The sequence below is a fragment of the Bidens hawaiensis genome, unplaced genomic scaffold, assembly GCF_021521415.1.
Source record: "Bidens hawaiensis isolate Kalapana, Puna unplaced genomic scaffold, B.hawaiensis_p1.1 tig00023809_1, whole genome shotgun sequence".
Lineage (NCBI taxonomy): Eukaryota > Viridiplantae > Streptophyta > Magnoliopsida > Asterales > Asteraceae > Bidens > Bidens hawaiensis.
This window is the reverse complement of record NW_027505038.1, coordinates 1-17,745: the sequence shown is the minus strand read 5'-3', so window position 1 is coordinate 17,745 and position 17,745 is coordinate 1. Positions and strand designations below refer to the sequence as shown.

At 40.6% G+C, this 17,745-nt stretch overlaps 2 protein-coding genes and 1 pseudogene across 2 annotated transcripts; 1 reads left to right on the top strand and 2 right to left on the bottom strand.

Moving 5' to 3' along the window:
* Positions 1-10,200: 10,200 nt before the first annotated feature.
* On the bottom strand, positions 10,201-12,084 carry LOC143610076 (uncharacterized). The gene is made up of 6 exons (XM_077084649.1): positions 12,020-12,084; positions 11,875-11,941; positions 11,667-11,783; positions 10,906-11,004; positions 10,685-10,810; positions 10,201-10,547 (listed from the first exon to the last, which is right to left on the bottom strand). The coding sequence occupies exons 1-6, from the start codon at positions 12,047-12,049 to the stop codon at positions 10,411-10,413; spliced, it is 576 nt and encodes a 191-aa protein (XP_076940764.1). The 5' UTR covers positions 12,050-12,084; the 3' UTR covers positions 10,201-10,410.
* Positions 12,085-14,325: 2,241 nt separating this feature from the next.
* On the top strand, positions 14,326-16,756 carry LOC143610078 (uncharacterized; annotated as a pseudogene).
* Positions 16,757-16,913: 157 nt separating this feature from the next.
* Positions 16,914-17,691, bottom strand: LOC143610081 (mini-chromosome maintenance complex-binding protein-like). Its single transcript, XM_077084650.1, has 3 exons — positions 17,404-17,691; positions 17,264-17,331; positions 16,914-17,179 (listed from the first exon to the last, which is right to left on the bottom strand). Exons 1-3 carry the CDS (start codon positions 17,602-17,604, stop codon positions 17,065-17,067), a joined length of 384 nt encoding a protein of 127 aa, XP_076940765.1. The 5' UTR covers positions 17,605-17,691; the 3' UTR covers positions 16,914-17,064.
* Between the last annotated feature and the right edge of the window lie 54 nt (positions 17,692-17,745).

The following is a 17,745-nucleotide window of genomic DNA, read 5'->3' as shown; positions in this document are numbered from 1 at the left end:
CATGTTAAACAAGTCATCTTTAGGTTAATCATTTATTAAAATGATCATGTTTGAAGAATGGGTTATGTCAGCTGACACAAAACCAATTATTTGATGTTGCGTTTGATCTATCATTTAGGAATTCACAATACTTGCCTACAACATCTTGAAATAGAAAAATGTTCTGGTAGTCTCTTAATGACTATTAAGACTTAAGAGGCTACCAAACAACTATGGTCATTTCGGGTGGTGAATTCTATTGGAAAGAGAGATGATCAAAACCAAACTGAACTGTAAATTTTAGTCGAAAGAGAAGACCATTAGTTATTAGGTTTAGTCGGTTTTGATTGCATGAAATATGATGGCTAAAAACCTAAAGAAAATACAACTCACCATACACTTGATTAAAGTTTTTTAATGAATCATCTTCATTATATTTGTTTCATATGCAAGTTGAAAACGTTTTGATCATTAAATCATATTTACACACATTCAATCCAAATCCAAAAGAGACAATTCGGTTTCCATATGCGTTGCATGTTGTCACCACTATAAGTATTCATTTTCATAACACATAAGCTACTGAATAGTTAGGTCCCAGCAGAGCCCAGTTGGACCCGCAAGACTCACCTGGAATAGGGACGTCTGCGCAATGACCAACTGCTCCAGCAGGACCCACCATGCTCAGAGAACCTTACGCGCAGTACGCCAGCTGTACCCGCAGGGAAAGCCTCCCAATGGTGAAGTACCCCACCTGTTCCCGCAGCTGCGGATACAAGCCATCAGGGAAGGCTACCCGCACTAACAGCAAGGCTACACGCACAAGGCATTCGCTACTTCAGTAGTCACATGAAGGAATGAGCAAGGCGGGAATACTCCCGCCTAAATGAGCCAGTCCGTATGCTTCTGGAAGGTCTTTCGTACTATACCTACTAAGGTATGGGCGGAACAGACAATTTGACCAGAGCAGCCCATGAACCAATCACAGGGTGACAGCTCACCGACAACAATACGAGGAGGAGCACCCTCTAGTACTGTTTGTCACTATTAGCCGCTGCCTACTCACCAACCCTTACAATGGGACGTGCGCAGCCTACAGTTGGTGGAACAGTGCGTAGCCGGCAGTAAAGAAACAGTATACAGCCGACCGTTACTGTTGGCCGTAGCCTATCCACCAACCAGCATAGCCTGTGCGTAGTCCACTGTTGGTGGAACAGGAATACCATTCAGCCGGCTGTACCTTCTAGGAAACCTACCTTCGGCTATAAATACTCCAACACCTTGGAATGGTAAGGACATCATCTGATATCTCAATCTTATCTAGCAATCTCTTAATATACACTTATATTCAGAGCAATCTAGTCTGATTCTCACGCCGGAGGGTGGTCACAAGGAGGAACCCCCCCTTCTCAGTGACGAGCTTACGGTGTCTGTTTTGCAGGTCCCCTGAAGAACAACCTTCTCTGCTAGACCTCATCCTCGTGGGAAATATTACTTAACCCCCAGATTATCTATAATCTGCCCGTGGGTTCACTTAGTGTTTCTTCATAGGCGCCATCCGTGGGACATGAAGCTAAACTTACCTGAGACAACGCTTCTCGAAGAAGCCATTCCTTGGCAACCAGAGCTTCTTGGAGGGCAGCTTGAGCTTCGTTACGGGCGCGTTCGGCTTCACTCTTGTTGAGGTTGGCAAGCAACACATCTTTAGCCGCAGCCTCTTCGACGCCCTTTAGCTTACGCTCGGTATGGTCAAGCACCCCCCTCTGGTCCAGGATTTCTTGAAGCTTCTTAGCGTCCTCCATCGCCAAGGCATCATGAGCCTGCTGGAGAGCCTCTAATTTGGCTTTAAGCTCTTCATTCTCCAGGCGTAGAGGCTCAGCAACAGCTTCAGCCTTGGTGGCCCTTTCAGTCGCGTTCCTAGCAGTCTCCTTAGCCAGCCGAAGCTGTTCATTAACAGCTTGGGCAGCCTTTGAGCGAGCCTCGAGACGGGCCTGAACCTCAACTTCAAGGGCCTTGAACGCCTTATCCTTCTCCGCCGCCGCGGCGGAGAGCCTCCTATTCTCCTCCCGGACAGCCCGCGCCTGAGCTACTTCCTGAATGCGAGCTGCTTTTAACTTGTCGTTTTCACGACAAAGCAGCTCGACGCGCGGCTGCATCCGGGCCAGGAGAACCCGAAGCTCATTGCTTAGCCTACCCTCCTGGTAGCTAGCCATGGCTTCCCCCAACGCACCACTAGGAGCAGCGTGACGAGCCCACTCCACGCACTCCACAGGGGTGCGAAGGGTTGTTCCTCGGCGAATGTTCCATCGTGGAACATACACTTCATTGGAATCCGACACTGCAAAAAACAAAAAGCAGTTAGGAAAAGATGATAAAGAAAAAATATATATAAAGTGGGCCAAAAGAACCCTACGCACCTGTAGGGTCAATTACAGGCCGATAGCCTCCAAACCCATCACCTGAACCCAAGGGAAATCCATCCAAGAGGTCAGGCAGATGGGAAGGAGGCAGAGGTTGGCGCAAAGTCCCATGCATACCTGACGGATCGGCCGTCGTTGCCGATGACGGAGGCATGGTAGAAGCCGCCGCGGTCGTCGCCGCGGAATCCGCAGCAAAAGTAACCGCCGGCTCGGTGAAAGATGCGGTAAAAACAGCACTCACAGCCGGCGGTGACGTCATCACAGCTGGAACAGTCGGCTCAAAGGAGTGAGCAACTGAACCAGCGGAAGCAGGCGCAGGCGCCTGGGTCGTCGCCTCAGGTAGACTGACCAAGCCTACCGTCATTGGCGGGGAGGTACTCCTCTGCGCTCCACCCTGGAATGCGTCAACATCCACGCCTGCACAAAGAAGATAAGTATTAATGATGAAAAAACTATGAAGATAAAAGCTAAAGGAAGTTGTACTTACGGGTTTTCTTGAGCCTAAAGGTACGGAGAGGCGGGGACGAACCCGATGGAACCGGCCTCTTTGCGCCGCTCACCGTCGTCTTCTTGGGCTCTCCGGAGGTGACAGTCGCAGCCTCCGGAGCGGTGGTCTTATCACCACCGGGATTCCCCGCCACCTCTTCGCTCTCGGTCTCCGAATCAGACCGAGGCACCGGATCGGCAGTGGAGGCCACCTTCTCCTTCCCCTTCCCGCCGGCAGCCTTCTTCTTCCGCACCAACGGAGGACCATCTGCGGATTCCTCATCAGAACATACGATTAAAGGAATTCCAGCAGAGGTTTCAACATTGAGGGGTCGAGGGTCGAATAGCGCCTTACCTGGCCGCCTGGCGCTAAGGATCTCGTGGCCTAGTGGATAGACCTCCACGAACCGATCCGCCGTTTGTTCTAGGAAGGGCAACTCGTTCTCGTCTAGAGCGCGAGTACCCATCCGAGCGGGACCGTCAGCCTCCCGCGGGTTCAGGAGCGACTGCAAGTCGTTCCCTCTGAAATAAACAGGAAAGAAGTTAGAAGAAATTCAAAATCAACAATAAGAAACAAAGCATACCGTAAGGAACAGAGTTCGAACCGTATTCGAGGACGATTGGGATCTTTTGCGCATCGGCAGCCTTCCACACCCGGCTCATCCCCAGCATCACCATCCCGGACTCCGCAAACCGGTAAACCGGAGATTGGACCCGAGATATCTTCGAGAACCATTCCGCCTCCTGGTAGTTGGAGGCGTGAAGGCTTGGGAGAGCTTGCCCATTCTTAAACTTCATGGCAAGGGGGATGGCGCGAGCGGAGATGAAGAAGAACGCCCGCTTCCACGCGCGAAGACTGCGCTCGGTCGCGCAAATCTTCAAACCCTTGATTCGGGTCGTCAGGGTATACCACCCCTGGATGCACCTCCAAGTGTAGAAGGTCATCAGGCGGTCAACATAGGGCTCAATGCCCAAAATCCGGCACACCCACTCGAAGTGGCGAATCTTGGCGATCGCCATGGGGTGCAACTCGGTCAAATGAACACCGTGCCTCTCAAGGACACGGTAAACAAACTTTGTCAATGGGAACCTAAGATTCCCATAAACAAAGAATGCAGCATAAACCCCGATCTTGCCTCTGGGGGCATCGTACACCGTCTGATGAGGTTCAGGAAACTCAGGCTCGAGAGACTCGAGCATGAACTTCCTGACGACGTACCGATACAGATCGCCAGGCAGAGCACACTGGCACTCGCCAGCAGTACTCTTGTCATCGGCTGTAGATTCGAGATCACGAGACGACATCTTGCAAAAAGAAAGAAGAAAACGATTTCGGGAGAATGCTTGCCTGAAAAGGTGAGTATTCGCCGGAAATCGCTTAGAAGATGAAGAGAAGAGTGAAAGTGTGGATTACAAAGAACCCTCTCCCCCTTTATATACTAATCGCAATTAATGCGATGCATTTAATGCGGAGGAGAGAGAAATCGAAGGTGCAATGAAACTATGACACGTGGCAAAGAGCAAGCTGGCAACAGCTGTTGACAGGACGCGTACCATTAATTTCGCGGCCACGCGCCCGAAAAATCGCGCCCACGCGCCTGAAAAAGCGTCTGGAATGACCATGTACTGTCACGTCACCATAACTTCCTGCACGTCCTGACACAGTCAGAAGAAACCGTCGCACGACGTTTCAGAGGTTTGGACTGTTCTTATCTTTCCACCAACTCTTCGAATTTCAAAATTCAAAATTCAAAAAGATTCAAAAGTAAGCGGGAAAATACCCCTTACCTTGGCAACCAAGTAACCGTAAGACGGATGCGGGTACAGTGTTAAGGCAAAACCCTTCACATACTTAGCACCCGCAGGGAATTGACGCCTGGAATACCGTGGAAGTAAAGTAACCGTAAGACAAGTGCGGGTACAGTGTCAAGGCAAAACCCTTCACGTACTTAGCACTCTGCAGGGAATTCAAACCAAGAAGGATCTTCTGGGCCATGCTTGCGGAAACGGGAATAACATCCCCGCAAGACGGGAACGTCGAGAACTATATTGTTCGAAACTCCATGATGGGATTGGTGGTTTTAGCATAATTGATCAGTATGTTGAAAAATACCAAAATCCCATGGAGAATCCACACAAGTGGGACTCAACGCTCCTGACGTACGAGGAGGTTACAAACCTACCCGCTTCACACCCAAAGATCAAGCAGAAAAGTCGGGAATTTCTGCGTGACATCAGGAAAACCGCGGGAAGAATCACCACGGAAAACCTAAAAACTAAACCATTTTCAAAAACCCCTTGCTAAGTCCAAAAGTTCACCTCACTTATTAATAATTCATGAGAAGAACATTGGACTGGGGGGACTTGAAGAGGTAGGTCCTAGCAGAGCCCAGTTGGACCCGCAAGACTCACCTGGAATAGGGACGTCTGCGCAATGACCAACTGCTCCAGCAGGACCCACCATGCTCAGAGAACCTTACGCGCAGTACGCCAGCTGTACCCGCAGGGAAAGCCTCCCAATGGTGAAGTACCCCGCCTGTTCCCGCAGCTGCGGATACAAGCCATCAGGGAAGGCTACCCGCACTAACAGCAAGGCTACACGCACAAGGCATTCGCTACTTCAGTAGTCACATGAAGGAATGAGCAAGGCGGGAATACTCCCGCCTAAATGAGCCAGTCCGTATGCTTCTGGAAGGTCTTTCGTACTATACCTACTAAGGTATGGGCGGAACAGACAATTTGACCAGAGCAGCCCATGAACCAATCACAGGGTGACAGCTCACCGACAACAATACGAGGAGGAGCACCCTCTAGTACTGTTTGTCACTATTAGCCGCTGCCTACTCACCAACCCTTACGATGGGACGTGCGCAGCCTACAGTTGGTGGAACAGTGCGTAGCCGGCAGTAAAGGAACAGTATACAGCCGACAGTTACTGTTGGCCGTAGCCTATCCACCAACCAGCATGGCCTGTGCGTAGTCCACTGTTGGTGGAACAGGAATACCATTCAGCCGGCTGTACCTTCTAGGAAACCTACCTTCGGCTATAAATACTCCAACACCTTGGAATGGTAAGGACATCATCTGATATCTCAATCTTATCTAGCAATCTCTTAATATATACTTATATTCAGAGCAATCTAGTCTGATTCTCACGCCGGAGGGTGGTCACAAGGAGGAACCCCCCCCTTCTCAGTGACGAGCTTACGGTGTCTGTTTTGCAGGTCCCCTGAAGAACAACCTTCTCTGCTAGACCTCATCCTCGTGGGAAATATTACTTAACCCCCATATTATCTATAATCTGCCCGTGGGTTCACTTAGTGTTTCTTCAGCTACATACCTTAATTAATCGAAGACAATATCCGAATCAAATTCATCAATGGCCTTGCGTATTGTGAAGCATGAAGAGATCAATGCGAAGGTGATGAGTCAACTGAACGAACTTGATCAGTATTTTAGAGTGAGGTGTGATGAGCCGCTAGAACATCTTATGATCAGGTGGACGGTTCGGGCTAACATCGAGGACTATCGTACATGTCGATTCCTTTTTGAAGGAAGGAGGGTTAGTGACAAGCAGACGCCCAATGAAGTCGGATTGATAGATGGTGATTCTCTAGATGTTTTTACCGAAATGTTTGGTGCCTGATTCATGATTTATTCGTATTACTACTGTATTAGAATCGATCGGGTTTGTTTGTTTTTTTTATAAATTTTACTTTTCTTAAAATGTAGTTGGGTGGTTATAGTTTGGACAAGACCTTCAATTTCTACTCATTTTATACGGTATGGTATGATATGATTATGATATGCCGCTCTTTCATTTATATCGATGCTAATTCTAATAGGCTTATGGGAGGCTCATATACAATTTTTTGCACTATGACATCCCAATTCAAGATAAGAGGCAATTCTTTATTAGTGCCAAAGGATTAATCTTAACCCAAAATGACCATTATGTGCCACAATTGACAAACTTTACATTAGTCATGAGAAAAAAAAATATATTTTAGGGTCATAGCTCATAAGTAATGCCCGCTTAAAATACTACCAATTTGTTTTGAACATCTTGTTTGTTGCTAAAATATTACTCCACAATTAAACGTGTTTGGGTTAAAAGTTCCAAGATAGGTGAGAAGTTTTTCCAGTCAAGTATTGTAACGCATAGAAACAAAGTCGGGTCGGGTAAAAAAACAAATACGATTAGTATGAGCGATTAGATGTTACAAATAATATCATAGTCATTAATGTTATGTATAGGATGATGGGTGGATCTCATCAAGGACAGTGAGTCGCCCTTAGTTGTGACACCTTAAGTCCTTCATATAAGTCATGGATATAGATATATTGAGTTACAAGTAATCATTTAAAGTTCTTAGTTGTGACACCTTAAAGAAATCCTTCGTATAAGTCTTGGAACTATAATAAAACAATTATAGAAAACTTATTTTTAGAATAAATTTAATATTTCAAATAAAAGAAAAATGTTTTTTGTTATTTTAAATAAACAAAAAATCATTTTAAAAGTTAAAAACATAAGTTAGAAAAATAAATACTTAAAAGAATGTGTTTTAAAAACAATAATAATAGGAAAATTGGTTTTAAATACTCCTAACTATACCTTATTGGCAAATAACAAACCCAACTTTGTACTTGGCTGGTGGCGGTCCCAACTAAAATGGTATTTGTTTTTAACGCTCCACGACTAACGGATAACTAACTCCGTTAGTTTGTTGCTGAGTTGGCAAGCCTAGTTGTCAAAACCTTGATTACCTGGCAACTAGGCGTAATAATAATAATAATATAACATATATAGATAGGTGTAGATCCATATCATCCGTTCACCGTCTTCTACATCCCCACTTCACCATCTTCTCCGGCGACACTTTCGCTACCACCCTCACCATCATCCGTCGAGTCATAATATGCCGCTATCTTCCTCCTCCCTGTTTATTCTCTAAGAGCCACTACTGCACCACCGTGCCATTGCCACTAGCAACCGCCGCCATCGTTATCACCTTCAACCATCATCATTCGGCTCCTCCCTCCCACTGCTTCCTACATGCACCCACGTTTTTTTCGGTGAATAAACGAATCACCATCACCACCAGTGGCTTGTTTGAATCCAAAAAATCAGAATCGTTTTTCGGTGGGTTGTTTGAATTCCGGCAATGCTCCGCGGGCTATCAATTCGAACACCGTTTGAGGTAATAAATGTATCATTCAACTCGTTTTTATCAACCAAATAAAAGCCCTATTATTTTAATTGCAATCTGTAATAAACTAACATGAATTTTGGGTTCAAATTAGAGTTTGTTTCTAGAGTTATAATGAAAACCCCCATTGTTGGACCAGAACTTCATCTTGAAGCATGGTGATGACAAATTAGCGGCAACATTGGTGGTCGCTAATGGTGGTGGCCGGCTTCTATGAAGAGAGAGAGAGAGAGAGAGAGAGAGAGAGAGAATGAAGATATTGTGCCATGTAAGCTGCCACACAAGCAATATTTTGACAACTAGGCTTGCCAACTCAGCAACAAACTAACGGAGTTAGTCATCCGTTAGTCGCAGACTGTTAAAAATAAATACCTCTTTAGTTGGGACCGTCACCAGCCAAATGCAAAGTTGGGCATGTTATTTGCCAATAGAACATAGTTGGAAGTATTTAAAACCAATTTTCAATAATAATATAAGATAATAAAATGATAAAAAAGAAACAAAAATTGTTTAAATTGTATTATGTGAAACTTGAGGAAGGGGTTTTGTTCGTTTATTGTTATAAAAAATAATCATAATACCAATAACTTTTTGTACATTTTAGTTTAGGCGGTGCGGTTCACTTCAAATGGGCCAAGTTAGAGACTTCAAAGTAGGGGAGTGCATGGATTGGTTTGAGTCGGTTGATAAGTTAGAAATAACTGACATTATTTGGGTCTGAATGTTTGATCTTGAACTTTCTTTTATCATTGTAATAAATTGTTATTACACTTTTTTATATATTAGTATATATCACATACATTAAAAAATACATATAATCCATAATATTAAAAGGACAACAGGTTTGGTTCGGTTTTAGCAAGTACAAAAACATTTGTTAACCATAAGCGACCCACTATTGTCATCTTTCAAAAAACCATTAAACCAACCCACCAGCTTTTTGGCACGGTTTGGTTTCATTGATTAATTTGGTTATGAGTCACTTAATTTGGTTTTCTACACACCCCTACTTCGGAGTTAAGGACGTTCATATGGTGAAACACGTCACAGACACATATGTATGGCCGTGTGCATGATATTATTAAGCTGAGGGCAATGTCCATACTCGTAATTTTCGGTTAGGAAAATAACAATCACAAACAGTCGTAAGTTCGAGTCAATTATTTTGGTTCGCTTTGTCGATTAATTCAGCTTCAATTAAATTCAGTTTTTTTCACCCATGTTATAAATTTGATTGTCTGAATTATGAAAGTTAAAAGCCTTAAATAAAGTTTGGTCTAAATGAATCCTTTTCTTTTTAATAAATCCAAACCAATGAATCGATCTGTTTCCGTACGTTTTGCAAGATATGACCTCTATAACTAACTACTCAGTTTCATAAACAAATAAACATCACATCCATCATGAAGGAGAAGCAAGAAGTCTCGGAGATCAATGTGAAGATGGTAAGTCCCCTTAACGAACATGATCAGTAATTCAGCGTCAAGTGCGATGAGCCGCTGCTAAAGCTCATGATCAGGTGGTCGGTTAGGGCCAACGTCAAGGACTACCGTACATGTCGGTTTTTAATTGATGGAAAGAGGGTTGATGAGAGCAAGACACCCAGAGAAGTTGGTTTGGAGGATGGTGATTCTATTGATGTTTTTATGGAACAGACTGCTGGTGGTGGTGGTGGCAGCGGCTCATCCTTTACAACTAATTTTCGTAATTGAAACTGTCTGGTAATTAGATGAATCCGATTGAATTTTGGTTTCAAATATATGAATGAATTCCAAGATATTACATGAACCAAAATGTTTTGCTAAGATTAAGCAGATAATTGTTCATATTTTATAGCCAAATAAAGAAAAAAACCCGCAACTTTTAGAATAATTTGCAGATGAAAAGATGCCAAAGGGTGTTCTTAAATATAATTTGGAGTCAAAAACATTGTTCATTCGCTAGATTACTCGCAATTTTATTTGCGTTTTACTTTCACTATCCGAGTTTTGCTCGTGTGTTTGATGACATATCTGATATCTCCTACTTTAGTTCCAAATTTTTACATTATATAATAACACGGCTTATATAAAATCAGTTTGATTTATAAAAAAGACAGAATCTGAATTACATGCAATGCACATAATCTAAAAACCCTTTTTAACCATTTCATGTAATGTTCTATAGAAAACAATTAAACCCATGAAATGAACACTTAATAAACAAGCCTCATTCACTAAAACTGAAAATTGGGGTCAATCAGACACAACAATTTATCTGGTCTCACTTCTGATGCAAAATTATTGTAAATGTACCTTAACCTTAAGATAGATTTAACCGTACTTCATATCTTTAAACCTCTTGAGCAATTTCGCCTTGTATTTCTCGATTTCAGCATCCTCGGTAGATTGTGGAGTAGCCATGATAACCGAGATTGCTCCAGCACTATGCAGAGCCCCGACAGCTTCATCTAAAACATCAGCAAACAATAACACATAACAAAGTTAATAACACTTCAAGTAACTGTAACTAATATATATCATATAACCACTTCTGTAATCATGTATTTATGCGGATTAACAAAGAAGGAACAATAAAGATTATAACCTGAACGAGCAATAGCAATAATCGCATTCAAAGCTTCTTTACGTGTGGGATCATCATTAGCAGCACTCAGCATTTCCACAAGCTGTTTCGCCCCACCCATTTCCACAACTTTCATTCTTCTTTCATCTAAAATGCATATTAACAAAATCAAGGATTCATACATTCTTCTTTATAAAACATTGTGCAATCGAGTGTAATATCATGAACTTATTAAACTATACCATCTGTTGCAAATCTTGCTAAACGGGATGCCCCCATTCTTTTAAACAGAGGGTCCTTGACATTTAGAAGTGACACTGATTGTTGCATTAGGTTATCACCTACAAAGATTCATCAAACACATTAACTTTTAAGTAAGGTTAGAAAAAAATGAATGAGTAGGGCTATAAGCAAACCGAACCGAACCGAACAAAACCTTAATCATGTTCGTCCGCTAAGTTTTTATCGGAGAGGCGAAGGGTTCACGAACAGCCAACCGAACGAAATTTCTTGTTTCTTTTCGTTCATCAAGAAAATGACTTGTTCGTGAACGATTCACAAACACGAGCGAACGGAAACAAATAAACACAAACAATGTTTTAATTGATTTGGCTAACCGAGAATGGTCGATGTCAACCGTTCGGCCCTGCTAACAAGTTTGTAGTGGTGTTTTCTTTTTTTTCATATTCATATGTTAATTTTACATATAAACTAATCACATAATACTCATATATAATTTTGTTTTATAGTTAATAGTTTTACTTAAATGAGTAAATCTATACGACAAGATTAGAAAAGTCATTAAAAAGTATTATAAACCTTTAATAAACAAACGTAAACGAGCACATTATCGAATGTTCACGAGCTGTTCGTGTTCGTTACTTCATTCATTTAGTTAATCGAATGAAATCCTTGTTCATGTTCGTTCATTTATTAAACGAAGGAACATAAACGAATGTTCGGTTCGTTCACAGCCCGCCCGATGAACGCATATCGAATATACCTAAGTAAGGAAAGATATTGTATCCAATAATAGTTGCAGTTCCTGCAAATATAAGCTTAAACATCCATCCGATTTTCCTCTCAGCCTCTTCCTCCATTTCCCGTTCATCCGGAAACCCTAGAAAACAAATGTAAGTTAATAAAACGGTTAGCAACAATTAAATCTATAAAAATTGAAATTAATTTTATAAAATTGAAGCCTCGTAAACCTCGTTCGTGATTAGATGACGAATACTTGCGTGATCGGACATTTACAGGTCGTCTTCTGCACAAATGCTGCAATGGAGTTTAGGTAAGTTCAAAATCACGCAAATACGATATTATGTGCAGTAATGGAGATTCAATTTGACTTACGGAGGTGAGTTGAGCTGCTAACGTACGCATCACGATGACCGGGAGAAAACCGTTCACCTGCAGTCCGGTTTGACTTGATTTTAAGTTACTAACGAATCCGGTTCTCGGGTCGGATCTTCGTTACACAATTTTGTTTTGTCACTAAAATAGGCTTATCTTCCATTTTAATAACATTGATGGAGCTTGATTACGTGGAAAATTTGGGTGTTAATTTCTGACACGACTCGAAACCCGTCACAAAATAATATAGGTTTTGGCTTGGCTGACACGACCTGTTTTTTTAAACTGGTCAACTTGAACTCGTCATGTTAAAAAGTGTGTTGAATTGTTAACTTGTTTAAGAATTTTAAAAAATTTAATATTTTGATTTTAGGGATAATAAGTTTTATATTATAAAGTTAAATACTTAGATTTTTTATTTTTTATATATCAATTAACGTTTAAAAGTAAAACTAATATATTTTAAGCTACTTTTATCAACTATTTACTTCCAACATTTTTATTTTTATCAACTATTCTTTAACTATTTTCATTCGTTATGTTCTTATCTTAAGCTAAATATGTGAATATAAGTTTGTTAATTGAGAATGAAAGATATATATACACAAAACAATTAGTTAGATCTATCACAAATTATTAATAGGTAATATATGAAGCTGAGTAATTAACTGTTTAATTTATTACTAAGTTAATAGATATTACTCATAGCAAGATTTCACCCACTGGTATAGGTAGATGACGACAAATGTCTCGTCTATTAACCGTCGTTGGTGAACGAAGTGGGAAACCGAAAACTCGAATGTGAGGCCTGCCTAAAGCCCCAAGTTGTCGCAAACCCTAGAACTTTAGTGGGTTAAGATACTTTTTTAAACTAAAAATTATGATGGTCAATGGGGATGTTCATGAGCCGAGCTAAACTGAGCGAATGCTTGCTCATTGCTTGACTCGTTTACAACCAAACCGAATCGAACGACTGAAATTCAAACAGAGCGAAAACGAACCAAGCCAAAATCGAATCGAGCATTTTTCGATCGAACGTCGAGCGATTTCGAGCATTTTTTATTTCTTTTTCACTTTAAAATTTACAATAAGAAACAAGTTTGAAGGCTATAAATAATAATATTGTAAACAAATCAGTAGTTTTTAGACAAACGTATAATATGTTGTAAAATTTATGAGAAAAAAGTTTGAAGTGAGATATAATGAACATGTAAACAAACTTTTAGTATTCTGAAAACTTGAATCGGGCTAATAAAACTATAAAATTGACAGAATAAGAAAAATGTAAAGGGTTTAAAAAATTGTATACCTATTGTCTATATATTTATATAATTATATATAAACTAAATTAAAAATATTCGAGCCGAGCCGAACCGAACCGAATAAGCATACTTTTGCTCGTTGATTGACTCGTTTACAAACCGAACCGAGCAGAGCGGCTCGTTTACAATCGAGCAAAAAAACGAGCGATCATTTTCCGAGCAGTTTCTGAGCGAGCGGCGAGTGAGTTCGAGCGACGAGCGGTTTGAACGGCCCCATTTATCATGTGTTGTAAATATTAGGGCTGTTCAAAACCGGATATCCGAACTTTTATCCGAATCCGAATCTGAAACTTCGGATATCCGAATTTTCGAAAAAGAAATTAAAAAAAACCTTGTTTTAATAATAAAACCATACATCTTTGAAACAAAGTAACAATATGCAATATTACAACTAACAATGGTGGATGGCGACGGTGGACCTGCCGTGGATGGAGACGGTGGACTTGCCGTCGATGGCGAGATGATGGTGGATGGCGACGGTGGTGGTGCTGTGACTGTGATTTTCACTATCCGTGGTGGATGGCGGCGAAGGTGGCTGGCGACGGTGGACCTGCTGGTGGCTGCTGCTGCTGTGACTCAAGGGTTAGAGTGTGAGAGAATGGACCTGCTGGTGGGTCTCTTCTTTGTTATGTTATCTAGGTTTTGTTATTAAGTATAATATAAAATAAAATCAAAAATATTAAAATTAAAATACCGGATAATTCGGATATCCGAAAATTCTGAAAACTGCTATCAAATCCGAAAATTCGGATAGTTCGGATACGGATAGTCGGATAATTCAGATACGGATAATTTTGAACACCCCAAGTAAATATCCTATTATGATGACTTACAGTTGTTGAAATGTACTTGATATTTGATCATCTAAGTAGCATATACGAATGAATAAAATCAATATTCGAGTCGCCACATCCCACCACACCACACCACTTGATCCAGTGATATTTTCTTGACCCAAATCAATCAAAATCCATACAGATCGTCTTCACCAACACACAACTAATTATTTGACAACCATGGAATCAGCTTTCGGATTCCGACTGATTCCAACGTCCTCGTTTCTTCACCACCAGCTACCCATTAACCTCAAATTACCTGTAAAGTTTCCATCTTTTTATCTTATCTGTTCTTAATACACTTGTACGCTGATGTTCTTGCGTTTTACAGAGCTTACACCGTTCAAGATTCCTTGAACAACACCGGAATCGAAGGAACGTGATTAAGAATTGTTATGGGTCTGAAGAAATTGGTCCAATTGATGGGTTTTCATGGAAGAGGTAAGGATAATCTTGTGGAATTAGAGTTTCTTGGTTTTGAATATGATCATGGGGTTTGTGCTTTTAGGCTATTGGAGCTGAATATGGACAAGGTTTTGAGACTTTTAGGCCGGATGGACCCGCCAAAGTTGATGTTGTAAGCTTTTTACCATTGTTGTAGAAATCGCGAGTTGCGAGTTGGGCGGTGGGGTGGGGACTAGCGATTAATTGGATCGGACTTTAATGTATAATTTTCAGTTTTATATATTATCATATACATTTTGGCCGGAATCTCATTGGAAACCGCTGAATTCGGCCTCAATCTCGTTGGAAACCGCCAATTTTGGTCAGAACCTCACCAGAAAATGCGACTAAGTCCGATTAATCGCGATTTTGTCCGGATTTGACCATTGATCGATTAATTGACCGACTAGCCCAAAATTAATCAGTGGGGTGAGGACTAGCGATAAATCGGCGACTAGTCGGGATTTTCACAGCACTGCTTTTTACTGTGTTTTGGCTTTCCGTAGGGCTGCGTTTAAATAAACAACAATGACATGGCATACGAGCCGTGGTCGTACATGCCTAACTGTCATACGGGCCGTACAATATGGGAAAATGGTCATTCGGGCCGTAGGATATGGAAAAATACTTACTCAATGGTAAACTAGTACATCATATGAGTCATTATGCTTTATACTGGCCGAATGAGTTTGTGCGATCCAATTGCACGGCTCGTATAATGTGGTACACTGACGCAAAAGTGGCAGACCGCTGACGTGATCTGACAATGTCATACAGCCTGTATGATGACGTCACCTGGTCATGGTCACTAGAGTATCTATAGTACCACCTTTCAGTAAAAGTTTTATTTCAAACATGTTTCTTGTGAAATGAAAATTCGACCCTCAATTATATCATTTAGAAAAAGATGAGCAAATTTTGATTTCTAATTACATGTCTAGTTCATAGAAGCTAATCCTGTAAGATTGTGGCTCGTGTTGCTTGCAGGATTTTTTAAATGATAGATTACAAGAGGGGTTTCTAAAAAGAATCCGATACGCGATGAAACCTGATGAAGCTTATGGACTAATTTTCTCATGGGACAACGTTTGCACCTCATAATGCAAGCCGATTAAATTGTCTTCTTATCCATACAAATTACAAATAACAACTTTTTGTTGTTTTTTAATCTAATGCGTAAGCTTTAGCACCATTTTAGATTTCTATTTGATTTTTAAGTTGAATTTGTTTATGGTGATCAGGCAGGCACTCAAGCTTTAAAATTGAGTGTTTGGAAAGAACTTGCACGTGAAGAAGGAAAAGAGATTCGCGATAATGATGATGTACAAAGGCTTTTGCTTCATGGTGATCCTGATCATGTTTTGCATAAGGTTGTATAGTTCTTAAAATTCAACATATTAATCACATTTAATAAGTTTTGTGTTTCCTTATGTTACTTAATTCATATGTGATTTTCTTGACTTAATGTTGTTCTTAGGTGGTGTTATGGGAGAACGAAGAACATTTGTACATGTTTTAACTGTGATACATGAGGCGGTTATGTAATCACAGTACCCCATTATAATGATCTTGTGAAGCATTGGTATATCTAAAATGACCAAAACGCCCTTGTTCATGCACTTGTAGGCGATAGTAACAGAAGAAGATGGCATGGACTCCATGGCTCATAAATTACTTTCTGCAGCAGTAAAGGTAAATTCTTTCAAATATCAAACATGATTAATTTCCATATTTTCATGTAATTTAAAACCTTAATGGAATATCTTTTACAGTTGGATAGAAAACCATCCAAATGTGTGGTTTTTTAAGACGACCCTCATGGTATAACCGCCGCTCATAACTGCACAATGATGGCGGTGGCGCTTATCGGTGCACATCCAGCGTATGAATTCCAATGAACATTAATTTTCTAATGATATTTTACTATTTCAAGTAATTGTAGATTAATGTTTAAAATCAAAACTTGCAGGTATGATCTTGTGCAGGCTGATTTGGCTGTTGGTGGGTTTACTGAATTGTCCGTTATTAATCTCCAAAGGCTTTTTGCGCACACGGGTTCAACTTTCATGGAGCTACAAAAGCAAGTTGTGGAGAAAACACCTCCAAGGAGACTAACAGTTGACACCATCTTTTGATTCTTGTAAAATTCTTGATGTAAATTTGTGTATAGCATACATTTTGTTGTTATATTGATATCAATTTTGTGTATATATAACTATTGATATCAACATGATATCTATAGCAGTACAAAATGAGCAAAACCAAACACAAGCTTTTTGGTTTTAAATCACCACTAACAAAAACCTCAAAATGCAGTTAAAGATTCGGATAAAACTGAGCCATACTCAAAGTGAAACCATATACAATATTGCGAGGCAAGGGCCAAATTCCATAAACCATAAACACTGGACCATACAAACAAACCACTGAACCATTGGTGCACCTATTTGAGCCTATCTTTCCTTGACCTTTCCATTTCTTTCACCATTTGCCAATGTTCGTTTGATAGAGACGTCTCGCCAAAGCTCACAGCCATTAGCCGCCCCATAGTAAGCCACCTACAAATCACAAAGACATAAATTTGATAAACTAACAGAACAGTAGAAAAAAAACAGTAAAAGAAAATAAGATTAAAAGAAAACCTGTTAAAATCTTCAGTCCCTAAGTCCCGATCGGCCTGTCTAGCTGCAACCAAATCATCTTCAACCACCTATCATTGGTCGACTGCAACAAGTCAAAAAACAGCTTTAAATAAATTAATATATTAAAATTAGATTAATACCTTTTGTATATATGTCCCAATAGAATGTGGCAATGATCTAACAGTAGCCAAATACCATCTCCAGCCATTTAATGTTTCATCATCCACGGTCCCAACAGGACCCACAGACGAAGGTTGACAACGAACAACTATATCAGCTGGTAAAATGTTTGACTTTCCTTCAGAAAGAATCAAAAACTGAATGTCTGCATCCATCTTCATTTTATAATACTTAAAATCATATTCCACCTGCAATAACAAAACAAAAAATGTATCTAATTTCAAATTTTAAACCACATAATATATAACAAACTTCATAATATAATACCTTCTGAAACTCCATTGAATCCTTGAGCAATCGCG